The sequence below is a fragment of the Equus asinus genome, chromosome 3, assembly GCF_041296235.1.
Source record: "Equus asinus isolate D_3611 breed Donkey chromosome 3, EquAss-T2T_v2, whole genome shotgun sequence".
NCBI classification, from domain to species: Eukaryota; Metazoa; Chordata; class Mammalia; order Perissodactyla; family Equidae; genus Equus; species Equus asinus.
In genome coordinates, this window is record NC_091792.1 from 69,912,303 (window position 1) to 69,936,862 (window position 24,560).

Genomic DNA, 24,560 nt, shown 5'->3' on the forward strand with positions numbered 1-24,560 from the left:
GAGAGAGGATTTTCTTAGGAGTAGAATATCTGTTTAGTGTACAAACTTTACACCCTGTGCGGGCGGCTTCCTCGTTCTTGGCAGGCTGCCAGATGAGTGACCTACAAAAGTGCTGTTACGGTGGAGCCCTTTTAGATTAAAAATATATATTTTGAGATGACTTTGAAAAGGGACAAGAGAGTGTATTAAGGCCTTTTGGAATTAGAATTGGCTACTGAGATGGATAAGGATAGGGAACTCTGTTTCTCTGCAAAAGAAAATGACCAAATCCTCATTGTCTGTTTTCTTTGATGACCTTGGGTAACAACACAGTTTCACTGTCTTTTTGTCACTGACTGTGGGCTCGGGGATTCGGATGGGGGCGGTTTTGGTTTCAGGGGTGGGGTTGTGGCACCAGCACAGGACCTTGTCTCATCCCGGAGCTGTGCTTCCTCACTGTGGGATGGTGAGCACCTGGGTTGGCGATGGGGACAGTAATGCCCATCCTGAGCAGGGGTGCTGTGAGGACCAGGTAGAGATAATGCATAGTGAGGGCTTCTTTTCAAATATGTGGAGGTGAGAGCGGGGATAGTGTCAGCCGCTTGATGGGAGGGACCAGCCCTGGGCCAGAATTCCTGGCTCCTACCCCTAAACTGGTCCCGTGTCACTGGGGAACCTCAGGGACACTGTGTAACCTCTGAGGGCTTGCTCCTTTGTCTAAACAAAGGGGCTGAGTGAAATGACACTTGTCTCAGAGTTTGTGCTTCATAATCTGTGATTTGCCTTATTTCTAGAATTTGGAGCAGGGGAGGAGGGGAGTATGTGATCTGAAGAGAACCATGAGCTCAGGGCATTAGTAAAGTTCCTGCTACCCAGAGAGGTCAGAAAACTGAGGCTTTGCACTGCGCCCTATGACTGTCAGTTTGCACAAAAGATGCGGGCGGTGAGTGTTTCAGAGTACTGTGTGTGTGTGATGTGTGAGGGTCCAAGAAATAGCCGGGGAGATGTGGGCCTGTGAGGTGGTGCTTGAGTGGCTGAGCTGTCAGGAGGGGCTTCTCGCTTTGCATGGCTGTGCAAAGCCCAGACTCTCCCCTCTGGCAGCAGACAGGAGCTGAAGGAGGGGCTGGGGTGAGCCACGCCCCCTCTGGGCAGCAACGACTTCGTTTCTGCAGTGAGGGGTCTCCAAGGTCTCTCTTGTGCCACAACTCTGAGAACCCAAGAAATACCTTTACAATCCCTCCTCCTCCCGTCGGGGGAGAACGTGGGGGTCTGCCCGATGCCTGTTCCCTCCTTGGATTCTCTGAGTGGGGTAGTGAAAGACAGGTCACCTGCAGAGCATCCTGGGCATGGCATCTCTGTTCCAGATGCACCAGGTCTGAGGACAGGTCTGTGGGCCCATGGGCTGTTCTGTGTGGCATATGGGCTTCCGAGGCCCAGAAACACGGGGGGCCAAGCAGGCTGGGGTGGGACATGGCCCTGTAATTCTTGTGGCTGGAAGAGCAAAGAGGAGAGAGTCATTCCCTGGTGATTCCACCCAGGGTCACTGAGCCCTTTGGGAGTGGCTGTGGGAAGAGGGGAGACTGGGTGTGTGTATCCTTTGGGGCATGAGTGTGTACTCAGATGAGAGTACATGAGTGAATGAACGTGTATGTAGCATGAAGGAAGGATTTTTAATGTGAGCAGGTCCATGTATTATCTGTGGATTTTGTCAACATGCTGCCCCAAAATGTTTCTGAACTGTAGGTGCTACTTCTGTAAAGAAATTGCCTTCTTTAATAATAATGAGACTAGGCTCTCCACAGCTGTAGAGGGGGAAATCTGTGAGTGTAAGGTGGGGCGGGCGGGCTCCTTTCGCCTGGGGGTCTTTGGCAGATGACCACCACCATGCCCACGTGTGAAGGGGCGGGCAGCCCCACTCCGCTGTAACGCTCAGGCTCCAGAGGAGATCTCTCTGCGCTTTCTGGTGCCCACAGTGCAGCCGAGATCAGGCTGCGATGTGTACTGACACACAGATAAAGGCTCAGGGAGATGCTGCAAGGTCAACACAGAGAGTAACCCGCTTCCCCGAGGCTGCTGTGCTCTCCTGGCTGCAGCCCGGCTGCTCTGGTCCTGTTTGCCCTGTGTGGTAGCTCCACTGGGATCTGCCCGGGCACAGGCCTCTCTCCTGTCCAGACCCCAGAGAGCGTGGCTGCTGGAGGGGACCTGTCCCTTCCCCTGTGGTTGACGCAGGGTGTGCCACCCGCTTGGGAGACCAGGCCAGCCCCAAAGGACCTGCCCTCCAGGCGGGAGAGGTGGGAGGGGCTTTCACATTGGGCGCTGCATCTCTGTGAGGGGTTTTCATGTCGGCCTCACAGCTTCACAACCCTTTCAGGTGGGCGCTATTATCATTTCTCTGTGTTCAGAAAAGGAGACTGAGGACCAGAGATTTTAAGTGACTTGCCTAAGACCACACAGCTTATAAGGTGGAACAGAAGCCTGAAGCAGGACTGACTCCAAAGGCTGGGTTTTCACTGTTGTTCTGCGTCGTCTCTGGAGGTGTGGCCTGTGGCCCATCTCAGTCAACTGTGGTGCTTCTCAAGTCACCGATTCCTGGGTCCCTCCTCACACCTAGTGAAACAGATACCCTGGGTTTGGGGTCCAGGGATCCAGTTTTCCCTGGCTTCTTGGGTGGTCGTCTTCACAGTGAGCGTGCAGACACCCCTTGGTGCTGGCCTGGCCCCGGGGCCCCTGCCTGGATCAGTGCATGGTAGGAGCCTGAGGAGAAGGTCCTGGGATGGGCAGCCTGACAGACGACTCCACTTCCTGTGATCCGCCGCCAGGGGTTTCTTGCTGACGTCTTCACCTGCTCGGTGTTCTCTAGAGCTCTTCCAGTGGTAGATGGAGTAGGCCTGGGCTGGAGTGGGGCCTGGGTTTATCTGCCACTAACTTGTGAGCAGCATCCAGACGCTTTTGTTTTAATATCTAGCAGCACTTTTACTGTAAAGATGACCCATGCTGCTTGTCCTTTGGCAACCAGGCCGAGTGTTTGCCAGGAATGCAGACAGTTGCTGGAAATGGGATGTCTGTGCAGAGACCACTGAGGTGGGAATGGAACAGATGGATGGCCTGAGCCTCAAAGACTGGGTTAGGCCCAGCGTGGAGGCTGCTGCTTGTGGTCAGACAAGGAGTGGGGGCACTCACTGCACGGGTCTAACTGACCCCCTTGCAGCGAGTCAGCTGCCAATGGTGGCATCCTGCATGGCCTCTCTAACCCCTTGCTGGAGTGTGCCTGCCCTGGTGGGACATAGGATTGGAGTCTGGGAACCTGAGGAAGTAAGGCCAAGGCCCTGCAGTGGTCCTGCCCTGGCAGAACACAGGGAGGGGACAGAGCACAGTGGGAATCGCTCTCCCAGGGCCTTGCTGCAGGGGGCCGGTCCTGGGGACCTGGTGGCCCAGGGGACTTGATCCTCTCCCCATGGCAGCCCCTGAGGGCCAACCCAGAGAAGGCCCCCAGCAGGGGCAGGGGAAGCCCTGCCTGTCTCCCATGTGGAGCTGGGCTCCGCCCCGGGTGGGCACCAGAGACTGAGACCCTGGAGATTAAAAACCGGTCCTTGGAGGAGAGGTCACCCAGGCTGGACGTGCCGAGGGTCTGAGCCTGCATCTGAACCCAGCTGGGGTCGGGGTGGGGGTGAGAGCCAGGGAAGGGTGATTGATGTGCGTAAATGGGTAGAACAGTGTCCCTCCAAAAATTCATGTCCACTCGGAACCTCAGAACGTGGTCTTGTGTGACTAGGGTCTTTGCAGATGTAATTAGTAGAGACAAGTTTGCACTGGATTAGGGTGGGCCCTGAGTCCAGTGACTTGTGTCCCTGTCAGAAGAGGAGAGCCAGCAGACATGCAGGGAGGGCCCCGTGCAGTTGGAGGCAGAGCCAGAGCGATGGCTACAAGCAAGAATGTCATGGATCGCGGGATCGTGGGAGCCACCAGTGGTGGCTGGGGGAGGCAGGAGAGGCTCCTCCCCTGGCACCTTCAGAGGGAGCACAGCCCTGCTGACACCTTGGTCCCAGACTTGCAGCCCCCAGAACTGTGGGAGAATTAATTTCTGTTATTTTAAGCCACTCAGTTAGTGGTGAATTGTGCAGACCTGGGATGCTAACACACTGAGGCGAGGGTCCCGCACTTCTCCAGGGATCACCAGCCAGAGAAAGGCTGGCTGGCTGCTGTTACTCTGGCCCCCAAGGCTGGCGGTCCTGGCAAAGTTCATGACAGGTACGTCCTGTGCCAGGCAGGTAGGAGGGGACTTACAGGGCAGGTGCTGCTCCAGAAAGGCTGGGAAGCGCTGAGGTGGCTTTCTGAGGGGAGGGGGCGGGAGGGGCATGTGGGTGTCAGGGCACTTGCTTGGGAGGATGGGCTGAGGTCAGTTCTGGATCAGGGTTTACTGGGCAGAGAGAGGAGCTGGAGAAAGACCATGATTTCAAGGGCAGACACCAAGAGCAGGTACACTGTAGGCCTGTAAGGGGCCAGCCTTCCTTGTGGCAACAAAGTCCAGTGCCCTCTGGGTGGAGCCCGGGCATGACTCTCAAGGAGAAGGGGGCCAAGCATGCTCCAGGCCAGATGGTGCTGACTCTGCCCTCCTGACCATGACCGTCACCCCACTTTGGGGCCTCTCTTGACTTCTGCTGCCACCATCATACCCACCCCCCAGAGAGTGATGGCCATTCCATATGAGAACAGAAGCCCAAGCCCATCTACCCCTCTGAGAGGTCAGCTGGCCTCTGGCTTGCCCCACAGACAGGCCTGGGGTCAGGTCCCAGCAAGCACCTCCCAGCCTGTGACACGTGTCGTCTCTCCCATCCTCAGCTTCCTTCTCTGTGAAGTGGGGGATTTCGTGGTGCCTGTCTCAGGGTGTTTGTGAGGATTAAACACAGTAGTGCTTTTAGAGGTGCTTAGTGGACACACAGGAAGCACTCAAAATTATTGCTCTTACTATTTAGCGTTAGTTTGCTAGGTTTCAGTAAATGCAAAGGCAGGACTGAAAGGAACAATTATAGAAAACATAAATAACATAAAAATCCTGGTTTCCATGACACAGGTCTCAGTTCCCGAGTGCCTGGGCTGGCTCCCCCGACCCTACAACCCCCTGGCTGGGCGCGGGCTTCTGTGAAGGGAGCCCCGGCCTCTTCAGTCTCCTGCTGCTGGCAGCAGCAGCCCTTTCCTTGTAGTGGGAGCAAGGCTGCAGGTCTTCCTCCTTGACAGGAGCTGGGTTGGAACGACCCAGCTCTGAGGTCTCAGTTTTTGGAAACTCAGAAATCTCCTTTGGGCTGGACTAGCTGGTATTAATCCTTGGGTCCTCACATTCTGCTGGCTGGCTGGCTCTGCTCTGAAGACGCAAGCTCGGGTGGCATCCTGTTCTCTCTGTGTCTGTTGCTCCCCCTCTACTCCTTTCAGAGCGGGTCTGCTATATGAGGGTGGGTGGGAGCAAGTCCTAGCCTGGAAGCCTGGTTGTCCAGAGATTGTGCCTGGGCCATGACTGCATTGCCGTGGCATTGCAGCCTAGTCAAGAAGTTGACTGTGTCCCACAGGGACTGCCACCAGGAGTAGCACTGTGATGCCGTTATGTGTACTGCCTGCATTTGAGCCTGTGGGGTGGGGCAGGCGGCCAAGGAGACTATTGCATCCTATGCTCACTCCCGAAGGCCCCTTGGGGTATGATTATTCTTTATTTCATTCATGTTTAGTTCTGTGCACCAGCCTTGCCGTTGTCCTGGCGTCCTGGATGCCTACATTAAAATGGCAGCTTTTGCCTCTTGCAGATCCTTTGTCTGCAGGTCACCAGCCCCCTGATCTCAAATTGCTATTCCCAGTTTACCTGCTGGTTTGGGAGGGCTTTGCTTAAGGCCTTCCAACAGCATGTTCATCTGTCCACTACTTGCAGACCTACCTCTGCAGAGGAGTGTATCAGCTGGGTGTTCAGAGAGTGTTCCCCTTATCAGCTCTACAACCCGTCCACTTTCCTCATGACTACAGATTCACATATGTCGAAACTCATTGTACCCCGATCCAGGGCAACCGTACACTCTAATGTCTCTTTCCTTTGAGCACCAACATCTCCACCACAAGCAATATCCAGATGAAATTCAGGTTGCCTGTGAGGACATCCAGTACATGTCCTTTAGGACAAGGGGCAGCAAGAAGGAACATCACGAAACATGAGGTGCCATGGAAGACCGTCTGTGGGAGGACACCACCACGCTCTCCTGCTGGACACGTTACCTTCCTGTGTAGGAAGCTGGCTCCCTGGGGCCCAGGGTCAGACGTCATCAGCCTGCTTGACTGTTCTCCCTTAGGCTCTGTGCCTCTTAGCGTGTAGCTCCCTTGTGTGTGCCTCTCTTTGAGTAGACCTCCACCACACGTGGCCCCTCTTGTTTCCTGGTGGGTCTGGGCCGTAGTTTGCGGCTTCCCACCCACTGTGCCCACCAGCTGCCATTTCTTCTGTCCTGTTTGCCTCCCTGCACTGAGGCCTTGTCTGTTGAGTCAGCCCTGCTTCTTCCAGCTACCGTGTGGATCTGCCTTGGCTGACACACTGAGGTGGTGCCCCCCTACCTGGTACCCCGATGCCGACCACAGGAACAGGATTGAGGAACCGGAGTTTGTTCTCCAGGAAGTGCTGCATGTCCAGTAGTGTTATGGCCAACGCACTCGATGGCCTACTGGGAAGAGGACTGAGGGAGTGGTCTTAGGACCTACCTTCCGCTTCAAAAGTCCCTTGTGGGGCTTAGAGCTTTCCAAGTAGACCTTGGGATCTCTGTCCCTTACACTCACCGGATAGAATGAGAGGTTGGTGGTGAACCCTGTCTTGTTCCATTTGGGCTGCTATAACAAAAATACTATGGACAAGGGGCCTTATAAACAACAGAGATTTATGTCTCACGATTGTGGAAGGTGGAAAGTCCAAGATCAAGGTACCAGCAGATTTGATCTGGTAAGGGCCGCTTCCTGGTCCGCAGACGGCCGTATTCTCACTGTACCCTCACACAGTGGAAGGGGTGAGGGAGCTCTCTGGGGCTTCTTTTATAAGAACACTGATCCCATTCTTGAGGGCCCCACCCTCATGACCTAATCACCTCCTAAAGGCCCCACCTCCTAATACCAGCACATTGGGGATTTCAACATTAATTTTAGGGGGACGCAAACATTCAGTGGATGGCGGGCCCCTCAGGGGCTTTCTTCTGTGCAAGGCATGGGTGCCCTGGAAAGGCTTGTGTTCTTTCCATCCAGACTCTGGAGCGTCACTCTAGATTCTGCCTCCAGAACCTGCTCATCTGTACTTTCCCAATGCTGGATCCACTTCCTGCTCTCCGTCGCACCGTTGGCCATGGTGGCTTCCCTCTCCTCCTGTGTCTCAATTTTGACTCAGGCTTTTCTTTCCTTTGTACCTTGCTCCTGTGTCCTGTCCCCCATCCCTTGAACCTCAGCCTTGGAGGGTTTGTGAGAGTCAGTGGAAGCAGTGAGAGAGATTATGTGGCCCCAGCACCTGCTTGTTCTAAGGTAGATGCGTTCAGATGCTCGATGAGCTGGCTGAGAGTTCTCAGTCCTCACTTGGCATTAGGCCTTCACATGGGAGTTGCTATCTTTCTTCTGCCGCGTGGGATCGTCCACCTGCACATGTTATCTTCTCCTTGGGTGAAGCTGGAGGCTCCCGGGTTCTGACGTTTCACTGATTTATAGTGGAGGTTTTCAGAGGGCCAGTGACTAATCTGGTGGGACCCAGTGACCATCTGCTCCCCCTGAGATGTTTGCCCTGTCCCTTCTGATTTCCACCCAGCCACTCACGGAGGCACTGGTAGAAGCTGACCTGTTGTGAGAGTGCAGCTCTGTGTGATCAGCGCCGCCCACACAGGAGGGACATGGCATCCGCCCACTGATGTCAAAGGGATGCCTGAAGTTGTCTCTTGTCTTGGAGTTGGAAGGAAGAAGCAGGGAGGACCTGCCCAACGTTCAGGGCTTAGGGGAGGGCCTGTGGCTGGGAGGCATGAGGACTTTCTACCTGAGGGGCTATGCGGCCTTGCATGCATCTGTCAGGGTGGCAGGGTCTTCACATGGCCATGCAGGTGGGGATGCATGTGGGCCAGTGGCCTGCTTGCAGGTGAGACAAACGGGCCACGTTCTCTCCTCCCTGGATACTGCATTTTGTGTGCTTCACCTTAAGCTGACAGGTTGCAACCCCCCCAGTTTATAGATTTTATTTTTTTTAAAACGCTTTTTGTAAAACACTAACCTCAGCGAAGAAGAAAGAAGGAAGAAAAAGAAAAAAAGCTGAGTTCAGCAGCTGCAGTTTGCTGTATTTTTCATCTTGCATCAGCAAGTTGGGACCACAAATTATCTGGTCTTACATGCTTCAGCAGTGCTGCCGCCGAAGACTTCGCGCTCCTCCTGGGGCAGTGTATTCCTGGGAGCCAGCGTCACTCGCCTTCCCCAGCCTGCTGGCGCAGGTGGCGGGGAGGTGGGTGGCCAGGCAGGGGGTCCATGTGGGAGGAGGAGCTCAGAGAGGACCACTAGCCAGCCAGGGAGTGGGTAATTAATTTCTGAATGGTTTCTGGAATCAGCTAAACATTTCCTTTTAACCAGTTTCCCTAGCCTCACATCCTTTGTTAGTTCAGGAAAAATGTCATTTATAATGGATGTTGCCTTGATAAATTGTTCCCGAGAAGCACAGTGTTCTCATTAGTCTATATAATGAGAAAGACTCCTAGTGGTGGCATAGCTGCCCAGATGTTTGCCTGATAGGAAAAGTATTTGCCTATGCAGCTTGCTCCAGAAGGCCTGGACTGGAGGCTGGTGGGGAGGGCCCAAGGCCCCTGCAACCTCCATGGCTCTGAGGGTGTGTCCTCCCAGCACTCTGAGAGCAGACCCCAGCCACACCTGGTCCTTCCTGCTGCCTGTTGGATCCGGGTTGCAGTATGCGGGCTTCTCGCCCACTGCCACACCAGCCTCCTGCCTCTGGCTGTCTGCACTGGGAGCTGGTCTGTTGAGTCAGCTGAAGAAGGGAATTTGGGTGCAATAGTCCTGCTTTATTCTCTTTTTTATTATTCCTAAGGAGAAAAAGCATAAACATGTATGCAGTGAATTCTCTTTTTCAGAAGTACTTTTGTGTGTGTGGTTTTGTTCCAAGCACTCTTCTGTGTGGGTGTCAGAGCCGCTCAGGTACCGAGAGTGCAGTGATGTTTCCAGGATTTATGGCTTGTAAGTGGCAGGCATTGTGACCCAAACACTGTGCCCTGTCACTGATTGCCTTTGCCCTTCTGCTTCTTTGAGAATGGACAGTTTACCCAGGCTTTCTCCTGGGACCCATTGGATTTTCCTCTGCAGGTCCCCAAGGCACTTCTTCATCTAAGAGTGGTGCTTAAGGATACATGTTAATTCTTCCAGGCCACTGGGGCCTCCTTTAGCAAATGGCTATTACGGGAGATATCAAAGATACTTTTCCAAATTCCTAACAACCACCAGGCAGGATCTTAGGAGGGGGAGGAAGACAGACTTACCAAAGGGCATTTTTGGGGCCTGAGCTATCTTGGTGCCTAAATTAATGCAATGTTGATGTATTTTGTGGTACTGCCAGCTGAAAATCTGCTTGTAACTTTATTTTTCAAGAGGAGGTATTAGGAGAATTTTTGGCTTTCCTCCTGCTTAGAGAAAAGTCTTCCATGCCCCCAGATATAGTCTCCATTCATCCATCCACCCACCCACTCATCCGTCCATCCACCCATCTACCCATCCACTCATCCACTCATCCATACACCCATCCACTCATCCATCTATCCATCCATCCATCCATTCATCCATTCATTCTTTCCTCCATCCTTTCTTTACTCTTTCCATCTAATGGCTATTGAGTCTGTGTTCAGTGTCAGGCAGTACTCTGGGCATCGAAAATTCAAACATGAATAAAATGGTTTCTGTTCTGAATGAACTCGTAGTTTAATGGGAGAAACAGATATAAAAAATATAAATTATGGTTGGTAGTGCAAGCACAATAATTGGAGTCTGTGAAACATGTTCAGAGTTGGGACAAGGCATTCACAGAAAGTTTTCTGGAAGAGCTGGCCCCTGAACTGGGTGTGGAAGGGTGAACTGGAAGAGGTTTTTAAGGAGGACATGGTTGAGAGGAGCACCACAGGATAAGGGTCTATGAGACGTCATGGCTGGGGAGCGTGTGCTGTTCCATATTGCTACAGGGGTTTGGAGCGGGAGAGAGGAGGAGCAGTGTGAGGAGAGATGAGATGTCAAGAGATCACCGGGGTCCCCATGGTGGGTGAGGATCAGGGTGGCAAATGATGGGCTGTCAAAGCCCAGGAAGTTCTCCTTTGGGGGCATTAGTGGGGATGTAGTCACTAGAGTCAGAATGGGCCCCTCAAAAAGCCAAGGCCAGCATGTAGGCATGGCCCTAGGTGCTGTACGGGAAGCTCAGTTACTCTTGCCAGAAATGAGTAGACCTTTTTCATGGGTGAGGACACTCACAGATGGGTGAGTCGCTTGCCCAGGTCGCACCTCTTGTAATGGGCAGAGCTGGGGCTTGGTGCCTGGGAGTTTGCTCTCAATCGCTGTGCCTCTCCTGTTGGTCTGCAGTTTAGGTTAAGTCTCCACCTCTGGATTTTTCTCCGTAGGTTATGTTTCAGGAAATATGATTTGATATAAGAACCTCTCTGAATCTGTGTGACAAGGTGCCATAGAAGAATAGGGTTTGGGTGGATTGTGAAGGCCGAGAAACACATTCTGTGGAGGTTGAAGGGAGGGAAAGGCTGGAAATAACAATGGTGGGGAGGGGTCTGGGTCTCTGAGTAGGCGTCCTCAGTGTTGGGAATGGAGAGAAGAAAGGTTGGAACTGTTCCAACTAAGAACAGGAGAACTAAGCTATTGAGAGCTCAGGGGTCAGCGTCTTAGGACTAATTACTGGGGTTAGGAAGACCGTCTGAGAGGCCAACCACTGGCAACTGGGGTCTTGCCTGCTCCTTGGCCCCCACAGGATCCCCTGCCACCCTAAGACTGGAGGGAGGTGGGCCTGGAGCTTTTTGCTCTAGAGCAGGAGGGAGGGTGGTGGTGGAGAGAGAGGGAAGAAACCTAACCTCATACCAACAGCAAGACCCATATCAGCATTCAGAGAAAGTTGAAAGAAATCTTTCAGCTGACCGGCTACCTAGCTCAAGGCTAACCACACTCTTAACACAATAATAAGTCAATCCTCACTGAATAATTAAATAGAGAGCCTTCATAAGTATTGACTTAATGTGACAGCAAGTCTATAGTGACTCGGGGTTTGCTTATGTAAACACAATCTCTTGTTCAGCTTACTTAGCAGTTCAATGAAATAGAACAGTCCTTCAATTAAAATCAAATGATGCATATGTTTAATTCTCTCCTCTTACCAGGTAATAATAGGTTTGGAACATAGGTGAAGGGATTGGGGAAAAATGGAGAAGAGGGTATCTGCTCATCTGCCTGTGTTTTCAGAGGACATGAAGGAGTCTATCCAATGATGGCCTCTAGAAGGAAGCAGTCTGGGCTCCCATCTCTGGGCCCTGGGTGGGAGATTCATGTGGGCTCAGGTTGGCTTCTGCCCCATCCAGACTTTCCTGACCCTCTCAGGCTTGGGTTGGCCACTGTGGTTGGTGTGTTGGGCCCTCAATTGTGGCCTGGGTCTAATTGATAGCTTCTGGTCAGCTGGGGTCCAGTGGCTCCAACCACAGCCCTCTCCAGGTCATTTCCTATGGACACCCTCATGGCTCACCTGGAGGAGGGAGGGAATGCTGGGGGGCACCCCACTGATTCCCTGGGATGATGCCAGAGAGAAGTAACCCTCTCAGGTTCTGTGGCTGCAGATGCTGGGAGAGGGGGAGGAGGAGTGGCTGGGAAAGAGGTGGCTGGGTGGGGCTGGGTCGGCGTGGAGGAGGGCAAACCCACTGGCTTTGGAGTCAAGATTTGAAGCTCAGTCTTCTGGCCTTGCTGCTGTGATATTAAGGGAGCTAATTAACCTCTCTAGGCCTCCATTTCTGTAAAACAAGGATAATCACGCTGCCTTCAGAGAATGGTTGTCGGAGTGGAACATGGCGATGGTGGTGGAAGCGCTTAGCGTGACGCTGTACAGATGCAGGGGTGCTGGTAATAGATCAGAGAGATGATGGCCCTTTGGCCTGACGGGAAAGAGCTCATGCCTTCCACACGGTGTTCCACTTGAGGCAGTGCTTGGCAGAGTCCCCTAACGTCAGCAGGAGCAGCGGCGAGCTTGGACCGGGCACCCGGTATGTGCAGGCTCGTCCAGCACGTGTGCATGCGGGCTTGTTGGCCATCTCGTTCGATCCTCGCCACAACCCTATGAGGGAAGTACTGGCATTATGTCCATTTGGCAGATGAAGAAAGGAGGCCTGGAGAGCTTTAGTGGCCTATTCAGGGTCACACAGCTAGTGAGTAGCTGCCAAGGTCTCAGCCCAGTCAGCGTGATGGCAGAAGGTGGACCTCATGCTGGGTGTGCTTCTGAGGGGAGCTGGGGTGGAGGGGAGGGGTTCTCGCCGAGTTCAGGTCCTCCGGTGGGAGGAGATCAAGCCTTCCTATGTGAGCAGCCTACCCTGAGGCCTTGGTCATGTCCGGGGGGCTCTGTCCACGTTGTCCAGCACGGCACCAGGCTCTGTCTCCAGCCTGCGGCCTCCTGGAGTCGGGCTGCCCTGGAGGGGGGAGCCCATTCTCCGAGGCGCTAGCTCTTCTACTGCCTCCTTGTCTTGGGGCAGCTGTCTGGGACCTCTGTCCTAACAGAGGATCAACTGAATTCACTGATGCTTCTGTGACCAGTGATGTTTTCTCTAACCGAAGGCTTAGAAAAATCATTGTTTATAATAACAGGATTTCGGAGGCCTCTTCCAACTAAACTTAAAGAAATAATTATAATCTTAAAGCAACTGTATTAAAAGAGAACATAATGAACACTATATTTTATTAGCATCTTTTGAAATTTACTTCTGGATCTCGTCAGTTCATACATTTACCATTTTTCCCTGTTTTAAGCAGGGTGCGTGAGCTGTATAGTCTCCTGCTTTTTTATTCCTTAACATGATTTCACATTTGAATATTCATATATTGGCACAATCTCTGTCCTTGTCATTTTTAATAGGGATGTAGCTTTCTGTGGCTTGTCCATCTGAGCCATTCCTCTCTGGGTAAGCTGGGGAAAGATCCAGCCCAGGTCAGCCTTCCCTCGTGAATCTGACCGCCCTCCATTTTCCAGGTTGCTCTCGCTGAAGCGCTGCTGCAATCCTGGCTCTTTCGCGTGGCTTAGACCCTTGGTGGGTTTCGTTTTTGGTCTGTGTCCTTTTTAGTCTGTGCCTTTTCCTGTTGCTTTGAACTTGGACAAGAACATCATATAAGATCAGAGAGTGAAGCTCAATAGTAGTCAAGAATTTTTTCTGTTTTAAGTAACAGAGACCCAGCTTAAGCTAGCTTAAGAAAAATAAAACGGTAGTTTATTGGCTTACAATAAAATATAGAAAGGGCAGGAGTGTTTCCAGGATTCAAATACCAATAGGCCTCTCTCTGTGGTTTCTCTTCTCTCTGCAGGGTAGCTGCATATTTATTCTTAGTGTGACCATGCAGCTGGAACTATGGTCTCAATTTATCTGGCTCACATCGTGCTGATTCCTTGCCTTCTCCATCAGGAAAACCTCATGGAAGGCCCCTGTTGGCCTGGCTTGTGTTACGTCCTTATCCCTAGACCAGTGAGTGTGCCAGGAAGAGACTTGTACGGTTGGGGCAACATGGGTCATGGGTCCACCTGCGGCCCAGAAGGGTGGCGTGCTATGGTGGGCGGCCTTCATTAGAACTGCCTGGCCAGAGGAGGAAGTTCCCCTCCTTCAGTCCACCCCCAGGGAGCTGCTCTGTTGGGCAGGAGGAATAAGTATCCACCATAAACTTAGAGAATAAATAGGAGGGAAGGAGCCAGATGGGTTCTGGATTTCATGAGACAAGTGGTGGCAGCCTCCTGGAGGAAGAGAGGGAAAGGACGGAGGCCCGGGCTGTCTGTGGTGGGCCCTGGCGGTGTCAGAGAGCAGCCGTGTGGGTGAAATCCATTTTCCCCTTTCTCAGTGTTGCATAACATTGAACCCACTTAACTAAGCCCTGCACTGCTGGAGGGGACCTCAGAAAGCCATTCCAGAGGCACTTGGGTCTATTAAAGCCATTTTCTCTGCATTCTCATAAATTGTCTGTGAAGCCCATCATGAGTAATTTGCACTTCTTGGGAGCCCTTTTTCCCCTCCATGAAATATTCAAGTGCCCTGTTCATTTGCATGAGGCAGTGCTGGTGGCTGCCTCTGGAAGTGTTGTTCGCAGTGGTGGCTCATGGCAGCAGAGCTGGAGAGAAGACCCTGTCCTCCTTGGTAGGTGCCTGACCGTGGTGTGCTGGCTGTAGGGTGTGTAACTGTGAGAACTACCTCTCGGAGCTGCTGTGTCCTCACTGTGAAATAGGTTACTTTGTGGGATTGTTCAGCAAGTTAAATGAGATAACAAAGCCTGGCACATAGTAGGTCCTCAATAAATATCAGCTCCCTTTCCTCCTCCTCCACTTCTCCATCTAGTAGGAACCCATTTGTTTCCATGGCAGCAGCATAACAGGTATATCCTGATAAACGGGAGCTTTGGGAAGTTGACGAGAACTTCAGACCAAAAGCACTGTGTTGGCAGCACTAGAATGCTTTGGGGTCCTGGAGGAGCCATTCGTCCAGCATTATTCTAGGCCAGACAGATTTGAGAAAGTGTATGTGTTTTGGGAGGGTGTTTACAATCTGGAGCAAGAGTGTCTCACTGAGAACAGGTGCCTGGACTTTCTCTTGGTTAAGACCAAAGCACAGAACTGAGAGGTGTGTATCCAAGTGTAGTTGTGTCTCTGTGGGGATAGAGGGGTGTGTGTGTATGTGTGTGTGGAAACACGTGCATCCTGCTATGTGACTGTGAGCCTTCTCGGGCTGCGGCCTGAAGCCTTGCTTTCCTCCATGGCTGGGCCATGCAGTGGGGATATTTGAAGCTGAGATCAGGGAGTGGGGTCTGAAGTGTCCCCACCAGCCCAGCTCTGCAGCCTGTGCAGAGTGCCATATCCCCACACTTCAGCCTGCCTCGGAATCACCTGGAGGGCTGTTCAAGCACAGATTGCTGGCCCTGCCCCAGGAGTTTCAGAGCCTGTCTGGCTGGGGTGGGGCCTGGAGGATTTGCATCTCCAACAGTCCCGGTTGATGCTGCTGCGGCTGGTCGGTGGACCACACTTTGAGAGCAACTGACCTGTAGGAAGTCCCTCCCCCCGCCCCCCCCCCCCCAGTCTGGATGATTTCTGCTTGTGTGAGTTGATCTTTGCACACCCAGCCTTGCCACTTTTTCCCTTTGCAGGAGCACATCTGCCCATCAAGCAGGGTTGCCAGATCTAACAAATCAAAATACAAGATAGCTAAATTTGAATTCTAGAAAAACAACAATATATGTATAAGTACGTCCCAGATATTGTATGGGACATACTGATGCTGAAAATAGTATTCGTTGTTTATCTGAAATTCAAATTAACTGGACGTCCTGTATTTAATGTGACAACTGTTTAATCAGATTGGGAGTCAAATGTCTCTCTCCCTCTCCTGCCACTTTCCTGTGATTGAATAGGCCACAGCTGCTGCTAAGACAAGCCCAAAGAGGGGTTGTGTGTTTCGGGCAGATCCACCTGCTGCCCTGAGCTCATTTGGCAGTCTTTCCTTGATCTCACTGAGACGGACTTGGCTTATGTTCACGTTGGTTCTCTTGCTGGCTCTGTTTTTCTTTTTGTCTGTCTATCTCTTTCTCTCTTATGCTTTCTTTCATGCCATCTCTCTCATGGGGACTCCTAAAGGCAGAAATCTGCAAAACGATGGGGTTGATCGAGGAAAACTCTGTTCCCGGCAGTAAGAGCAGAATCTGAGACGGGTGACCTCACGGCGTCTGCAGGGAAGAGTGGCGTCGGGCCTGGAGATGGCACAGAGATCTCCAGCTGGCCCACCGTGCCTGTGAGAAGGATAACATTTGCCTTGGAGACTGCACCTACAGGACTAGGCTGGGCACCTTCACATGGCTGGGTGGAGTGGAGCGTGGGTGGGCTTGAAGGAAATTGATACCACTTGGTCTCTGATGCTGACAGAGGGAGCTGGCTGTGTGGACTTCAGCCTGTCCTGAGGGGTGGAGAGAACCTGAGTGATCAGAGGCCTCCTGGAGACTTGGGTGCGGCATCCTCCTAAATGAGCCCCATTTATCACTCACTTGCCAAGGCCACCTGAGGCTGAGAATGGAGAAAGGGAGGAACAGAAGGCCTAGCCGCTCCCTTCACTCCTCTCTGCTCTCTGCCAGCTGCTGGTCTCGGGCCTACTTCCAGCCCTCCCTGTGCTCTGAATAGAGGCCTGCTTTACAGGAAGTAGGCCCCAGCCTCAGAGGAACAGGATGGCCCTTCCTCATGGGTCGCCCCAGGGCGCGGGGGCCTTGTCCATGTTGCTTGGCTTCGGGGGCCTGTCCTCCACCCCTGTGTCCTCTACGAGGCATAGAGAGTGACGTTGGGGTGGGGAGGCCATTGTTCGTTTGGGTCGCAGGGTGACTCTGCAGCCTAGTGGTGAGGGAGATATGCTCACATTGTCCTGTGTGGGACCCAGACCACCTTGGCAGGTGAACAGGTGTTTTTCCTTCTGGATCAGACACAGGAAAAGTTCCCTGGGTGGAGAAGATAAAGGGTCCTGCCTCCTCTCTGTGCCCAGCTGTCTCACGTAGCCCTGTGAGGGAGATAGGCAGGCAGGGATCACCCCATTTGATAACTGGGGACACTGAGCACAGAGACATGATAGGCCTGCCCAAGGTCACAGAGCGGGTGAGTGATGGACAGAACATGGCCATGTGACAGGCACTCTCTCCCCTTCCAGCAGCTGGATCTGCCCTCTCCTCTCCTCACTGTGGGGTCCCACTGGCCCACTCACCTGGCGTCTGATCTCTTTCTCCTTCTGCTTCCTGGCTTGCTTCCTCTGCCCCACCTCTCCTCCAGATGGCCTCATCTCTGTGGGCCATTGTACTCTCCTTCTTCCTGCCTTCACCCCTTTTCTAGCCTGGGCCAGTGACATTTTGAGGGGCCTCGTGGTTGGGGAAGGAAGGCCCTCAAGGTTCCCAGTGTTGGTGACTGGAGAACCAACCTTGCAGAAGGGGAGTGAGGCCCTGTGTGCAGGGAGGGGAGTGGAGGCTGCCAACGCCTGGACATGCAACCTCAGGTCTCTGTGGTGGGCGGCATGCTCGCCTGGGAAGATGGCTCTCATGGAGCCCTGGCCCCTGGCCTGGTGGGCACTCTGCCCTGACCCCCTTAGCTGGGATTTCCTTTCTGACATTGCATTGACCTGTGTGCATTCCCCTTCTCAGTCTGCCAGGCATGTGGCGGGGGCTCGGTACATATTTGGAGAAGGGACGAATGGGTATCTGTCACCTCATCCCTGCCTACAGGGTTTTGGAGGATGTGGGTGAAGAAATGAGTAGAGTCTACCACTCTAGGAGCATATTTTCCAGTTGGAGAGACCAAACAGGGCGCCATCAGTACATCTCTATGCAGTTAAGTAGGAAATCTTCTGGTCCAGACGGTCTGTGCAGCTGGAGTAAAGAGATGGGAGGCATCTACGTGGCTGGGTGGTTGGGAGGACTGGAGGGAGGGAGGGAGTCAGCCTGTGTGTCATCAAATGGCATTGAAGTGGACTCCTGTATTTGGCTAAGAGATGGTATTCGGACGCATCTTTGGTGGGAGGAGATGGTAACCAGTGGCTTTGCTTGTAATCTAGCAGCCTCCTTGCCCCACACCCTGCAGGAGCTCAGTTCTGGCCTTATGCTGCCTACCTGCAGCCTTCCTCAGTGCTGGGGCTGACTGTATCCCCTTGGCTCCTTCTGGAGGAAAACATTGGCCAAAACAAACAGTGAAGACTTTGAAGGTGCTCTATTTGTTTCCTGTGGCTTCTGTAACAAAGTACAGGGTGACCTTATTTTATTGCACTTTGCTTAATGTGCTTTGTAGATATTGCATTTTTTACAAGACTCTCCACTAGCAAAAAGATCATGACTTGCTGAAGGTTCAGATGATAGTTAGCAGTTTTTAGTAATAAAGTATTTTTTAATTAAGGTATGTACTTTGTTTTTGATATTGCAAGATACCAATGCATAATGGTGTTGCACACTTACTAGATTACAGTGTAGTGTAAACATAGATTTTTTCTGCACTGGGAAACCAAAAAAGTCACGTGACTCCCTTTTCTTGGGATATTCACTTTATTGCAGTGGTCTGGAACCGAACCTGCAGTATCTCTGAAGTATGGCTGTTCCACAAGCTGGGTGGCTTAAAACAAAAATGTGTTCTCTCACAGTTCTGGAGGCCAGGAATCTGAAATCAGGGTGTTGGCAGAGCCGTGATCCCTCTGAAGGCTTGGAGAGAGGCCTTTCCCTTGGCTTCTGGTGTTGCTGGCAGTCCTCGGCATCCCTGGCTCGTAGGCGCATCACTCGGGTCTCTGCCGGTCCCCACAGGCATTCTCACTGTGTGTCCGTGTCTGTTCTCTTATAAGGACATCGGTCATTGGTTGGAGGGCCTGTCCTAATCCGCCACAGCCTCATCCTGGTTACATGTGCAAAGAGCTTGTTTCCAAGTGAGGTCACGTTCACAGGTACTGGGGATTCGGACTCAGCGTATCTTTTGTGGGTGGCAGGTTCTACCCACGACAGCTGCTTAGAGGTTTTGTTTGTTCGCCTCCAGATCCCCTCTACCTGTTAAAGTGCCTGTCCCCTCTCGGTCTCTGGAGGTCTGGGCCGTGGCAGAGACCACCCCCTGCTCATTCTTTCACAGCACCTTCTCTCATTTGCTGGGCGAGTGGGACACATACTGGGCTTGCCATAAGACCAAGTCTTATTCTGCAGGGGCTGAAGGCTGGGTGGAAATGCTGCTTTTCCCTGTTTGGGGCTGGGTGGTGAGGGGATGGAGGGTGTATTCATGGGCAGGAGGGAGGGCAGAGACACCGGCAGATTTCCTTTGGACAGAGACACAGAATGTTGGCTCTGGAAGGACCTTAAGGGCTTTTGCACAGGGCATGGGACCTACCAGAAAGGACGCCCACCTTGTTGGAGCTCTGGGCCGGAGTCCTGGCTCCGCTGCTCAGGGGCTCTGTGATCTTGGGCAAGTTACTTAGTTTCTCTGAGGCTCGGTTTCCTCCTCTGTAAATGGGGTAATATTAACTACTGCTTGTCAGGTCTCACAGAGCTCAGATCTCAGAGTTTTTGTTGAGGATTAAGTGATAAAAGATGGATGTAAGTACCTTTTCTCAAATCATTTTTTATTGTGATAAATTATACTTAACGTAAAATTTACCATTTTAACCATTAAGTGTACAGTTCAGTGGCATTAAGGACATTCACATTATTGTGTGACTGTCGCTACCCTCCATCTCTAGAACTTTTTATCTTGCCAAACTGTGAAAATACCTTTTAAACTATAAACGGAGAGCACTTTTTATTCATTTGATAAATAAGGAAACTGAGTTTCCCAGAAGCAAGGAGTCCCCTCAGGCCCCCAGTGAGTTAGGGCACAGCTGGGTGAGAACCCTGGCCCCCTGCCAGTTCGTGTGGCCCTCCTCTTAGTCCGTCTCCCGCACCTCACTACCTCTGGGGCTGCAGGGGTCCAGGACACACAAGGCACTGGTGGGGTTGAACCCCTCTGCAGAGCCTCTTCCCTCTCCCAAACCCCATCCCCAGGACCGTGAGGCCTCCAGGCAACCCGGAATTTGTCCTGTGCTGGGATCTACGCTCTGCCTGCTTTGAAGGCGTTCTTCTCAGGCTTTCCCGGTCCCTCGTTCTCTACCTGCTCCTTCTCAAATGAGGAGTTCCAGTGGAGGAGTAGGGGAGCTCAATTTGGGGTGACCTTTGGGATGGCTTTGTGAGGTACCTCATGGTGCGGGCAGAGCGGGGCAGGGAGTCACGGCTGGGTTCTGGTCCTTCCTGTCACTACCATAGTGTTCATACTGAGCACATACTTGTAGAGTTCCTGCTGTGTGCCCATCACTGGGAAAACACCAGTGAACAGACCTTATTACTCACGGCTTGCAGTGCTGTGAGACACAGATGATAGGATGCGTGAGGACTCCAAGGTAAAGGGCGCTCGCCTATAGGAGGCAATGACGAGAGGAGAGGTGGTGGCCCCAGCCCAGGCCGATGGTGACAGCCCATGGCCACAGTGCTAGGTCAGGAGGAAGAGGAATGGGAATTGTCATGCAGGTTAGACATGGGTGCCGTGGGCTCCATGAGATGCCACATCCAGGGCCGGGGGCTGGGGACAGACCGATCAGACGGCACCTGCCTTCAGATGGCTCGTGTTGGGTGGGCAGCACAGGGCCGTGCACACGTAGTTATGAAGCAGTGTCGCTGGTGCCAACAGAGAGGCTACGTCACCAGGGGAAGCAAAGGCTGATTCTGCCCGTGGGGTCGGGCAAGCTGGTGGAGATTTCGCTCTGACTTGATGCAGAAGAGACTGGTCGAGAATGTCCATGGAAGTCTCAGCTGAGGGGGACACTCGTACCTCCCTGGGGGCTGGCTCCTGTGACCCTCAGACGATCCTGTCAGGTGGCTGGAGTGGCATTGTTGTACCCATTCTGCAGGTGGGAAGAGTGATGTGTTGAAGGACATGGGCAAGGTCACCCAGGAATGGAGCTGAGCAGAGAGTGGAGCCCAACTTTCCTGGCTTGGTCCCAGGCATCCTCAGCAATCCCACCCCAGGTTCTCTGTGTTCCTCTCACTGAGAGATCCACTCAGAGCGGGCTGTGCCTAAACTGTGTGCCTGGCTCTCTGCAAGTCCTGTCCCCAAGGAGCTCCCAGCCTGAAGGCCCCCAAGGCTTGGTTCCCCTGTGTTCCTCCTCTCTGCCTTCTTGCCTCCCTTCATCCTGGGAAGCTGTGGGGAGCAGCGCCTGTGCCGCAGAGGAGGCGGGAGGGCAGCCAGACTGAACTGTTCTCTCCCCACACCAGGTCCCGGCTGGCGGACTTCCATGCCAATTGTCGCGCCTCCTACCAGACGCTTACCAGCTGCCCTGCTGACAATTACCAGGCGTGTCTGGGCTCCTATGCAGGCATGATCGGTAAGCTGCCCCCTGCGCCTGGGCTCACAGTGGCTCCTGGCTGCCCCAAGCTTAGTGGGCAGGGGCTGAGGCCCAGCTCAGGCCAGTAGGTGGACAGCCTGAGCTGGCCCTTCTCTGTGGCAGTTTCAGACAGAGCTGTGATGGAAACCAGAGACACCAGCTCTTTATCACGGGGAGAGGAGGGCCCCAGGGGCCTTAGAAGGCTTTCAGAATAAGAAGAGAATGTAACGTTTATTGCACGGTTCTGATATTCCAGGTACTGCACTGAGAGTTTACAGGGACTGTCTTATCTGATTCTCACCACAGCGCTTACTAGGGAGGCGTTAGTATCTCCATTTTGCAGATGGGGAAACTGAGGCTTAGAGAAGTTGAGTAAGTTGCACAGGTTCACCTGGCTTGTAAATGTTGGCACTGGGTTGGAAACCCAGGATGTGAGCCTCAGTCCCCCTGACTCGGGAACACATGCTCTGCTTGGTGGCAAAGGAGAAAGCAAGAGCCCTTGCTCGGTGGCGCGCGGCGGGGAGCTCCTGGGTGTCTCCTCTGCCCCGATCTGTCCTCTGTGCCCGTGCCCCTCTGCCCCCGCTGACCCGTGGTCGCTGGGGTGGTAGCATTCGGAGTTGGGGTTATGATTGGGATGTATGTATGTTCAGTGGCAGGTGGGAGGGAGGGATGGCCTCAAGCCTTGCCTCTGTTGTGTCCGGGTCTGGTCGCCCAGAGAGAAGGCCTGACTGCTCCTCTCACTTTGCCTCCCTTCCGCCCTGCCCAGGGTTTGATATGACACCCAACTACGTGGACGCCAGCCCCACGGGCATCGTGGTGTCCCCTTGGTGCAGCTGTCGTGGGAGCGGGAACATGGAGGAGGAGTGTGAGAAGTTCCTCAGGGACTTCACCGAGAACCCGTGCCTCCGTAAGTCCCCGTCCTCAGGAGCCCCTCACGCCCCTCCTGTCCCAGAGGGGCCCTGGAGGCCTGCCCTAGCCACTCCCTGCTTCCTCCCATGCAAGGGCCAGTGATCTCCACGAGGTGTCTCCTGCACGGTGTTGCCTACGGAGACCTTGGGTTTTGTGCTCTTGGAAATTCACACCAGAGCTGTCGGTAGGCCAACCTCAGTTTACCAGGGGAGGCCTGAACCTATGTCAAGTCAAGACCAAAGGCTTCTGGTCTGTTCCAGCTTCCTTCAGGGACAGCCCTGTGGTGAGGATCTCAGCCGTCTGTCACTTCTCCCTTTAAGGGTCTAGCTCCCCTGGGAATCGGTGACTTTCTTTTCAGGTCATCACACTCCTAATCCAAAGGCTAGGGAGAGGGGAGCCACGGCTCTGTCTGCCTTGACCTTTCTAGTCTGACACTCTTGCTCCCCACACCCTCCTTAAGATCTCTGCCCCCTCCTTCCCTCCTTTCTTCCTCCTGTCCGTCTGTCCATCCTCCCTTTCTGTGCAGCACCGGGGACTCAGAGGCACAAGGTACGGTGCCTGTCACTGAGCAGCGTGCAGTCTGATGGTGGTGCGCCCTCAGTGGGTCACTGTGGTCACAGCCGGGGCTGAACGGTACGAGGGTAGAGGTCTGCACAGGGTGCCTCAGGAGCCCAGTGGGGGGATGCCCATGTCAGAGGGCCTGACGGCGGCTCAGAGGCTGACCCGTTGAGGGCTAGCTGAAGAGGCAGGGAGAGCGTGTTGCCTGGGCAGAGGGCGTTGCGGGAAGTGCAGGCTCCTCAGCCTTGCTCCGGCGGTGACTGGAGCTGTCTGGACAGGTTGAGGAGGCCTCCTCATGAAGGGCCTCCCAGACCTGAAGGCATTGGGATCTTAGGGTCCTGCAGATGGCGGAGGTGGTGGTGCAGGCCACCGAAGGGGTGTCAGGAGGTGGTGTTGTGGTCAGACCTGCATTTCAGAAGGCTCATTCTCTGGGTCTGGTGTGGAGGGGGTGGGGTAGGGCTGTGGTTCTGATAGGTGACCAACACAGACTCCGCTTGGAGGGTGTAGTTGCTGCGCTCGGGAGCGGACAGTGTGACTGTGAGCCAGAGCAGTGGCAGGGAGGGTGGGAGGAGAGGTCTTTAGGAGGTGGGCTCAGTGGGTGGTTAGGGAGGCATCCTGGGGACTTGGTGGGGAGAGATGACACCTTCAGTGCCACAGTGGGAGGGAGCGATGCCGGTTCAGGTGCAGACGTGATGACTTTGAGCTGCCCTGGGACTTGGAGGTGGACGTTTCTGCAGGCACTGGGTCACAGGGTCAAGTCTTGGGGACAGAGTTTTGTCTACGAGGTCCTCAGTGAATTAGTGCTGATGGTATGGGAGTGGGTGAGGCCAGCTGGAGAGGAGGGCTGAGTCTGGGGCTCTTGGAATGCCAGTGGCGAGACCCTGGAACCATCTGAGGTGGCAGAGCAGCCAGGAGAACCTGTGCCTACGGGGCTGGGTTGGGGCACTTCTTGGGGGAGTGTTCCGCAGACTGAGTGACACAGAGAAGAGGGCACTAACTCGCCACCCTGGGCGTGGCCTGCCCCTCCTTCCAGGCTCCCACCCTCCCACTTCTTCCCATCCTCTTCTACATTCCTTGTTGCATCCATTTCTTTCTACTCTGGTTTCTCTGTCTTTTTCAACCTCTTTCTTGCTACTTTCTTCTCTGCTTGTGAGACCTTAGTAGGCATCTGAAAGGAGCTTCAGCAGAGCTAAGTTTGGACAAGCTACACTCTGTCCCCAGCTCTGGGCTATTCCAGGAAGCTAGCAGTTGGGGTGGTGAAGGGCAGGAGTGATGGAGGTGGCCCCTGATTGCCTGCATCTGCCTGCTCTCTCCCCCACAGGGAATGCCATCCAGGCCTTTGGCAACGGCACAGACGTGAACCTGTCCCCGAAGAACCCCTCATTCCAAGCCACGCAGGCCCCTCGGGTAGAGAAAACGCCTTCTTTGCCAGATGATCTCAGTGATAGCACCAGTCTGGGGACCAGCATCATCACCACATGCACATCTATCCAGGTGAGCTCTGCAGCTGGGGAAGGGAGCCGGGGGCGGGCTGAGGGCCTGGAGAGGCACCATGCTGTCGGGGGTGGGTGTGGGGAATTAGCAGACTGGGGGCCAGGGATGGGCACATGAGTTCCTCCTGGTGGATTGGGACCCAAGAGGCAGGGAAGAACTGATGGGGGCTTGTTTTTCATGGATCCGTTCACCAGGCATTCACTTTGCAAGTGTTAAACACCTGTTCTGTCACAGGATTGTATTAGATACCATGGCGGGGGGCAGAGAAATGTCATGGTTACCATTTATTAGCCATCTAATAGTTACCAGGTGCTGTGCTAGTAGACTCTCTACCTATTTGACTGAATTCTCACACAGTGAGGTGTTGGTATTTTCGTTTTACACACAGGAAACTGACCCAGAGGGTAGGCGACATGCCGAAGGTCACACAGCTGGTTAGTGGTGGAATAAGATTTCAAACCTACA

General features: G+C 53.5%; 1 protein-coding gene across 2 annotated transcripts in view; it reads left to right on the top strand.

Annotated features, from left to right (window-relative positions):
• The window catches only part of GFRA2 (GDNF family receptor alpha 2), a 79,174-nt gene that overhangs the window by 46,237 nt on the left and 8,377 nt on the right, over positions 1-24,560 (top strand). For both annotated transcript variants that reach the window (XM_044766768.2, XM_044766767.2), the window contains 3 exons: positions 21,025-21,134; positions 21,901-22,041; positions 23,923-24,095. In XM_044766768.2, coding sequence (XP_044622703.1) covers positions 21,025-21,134; positions 21,901-22,041; positions 23,923-24,095 — 424 coding nt within the window. The remainder of the gene's footprint in view (positions 1-21,024; positions 21,135-21,900; positions 22,042-23,922; positions 24,096-24,560) is intronic.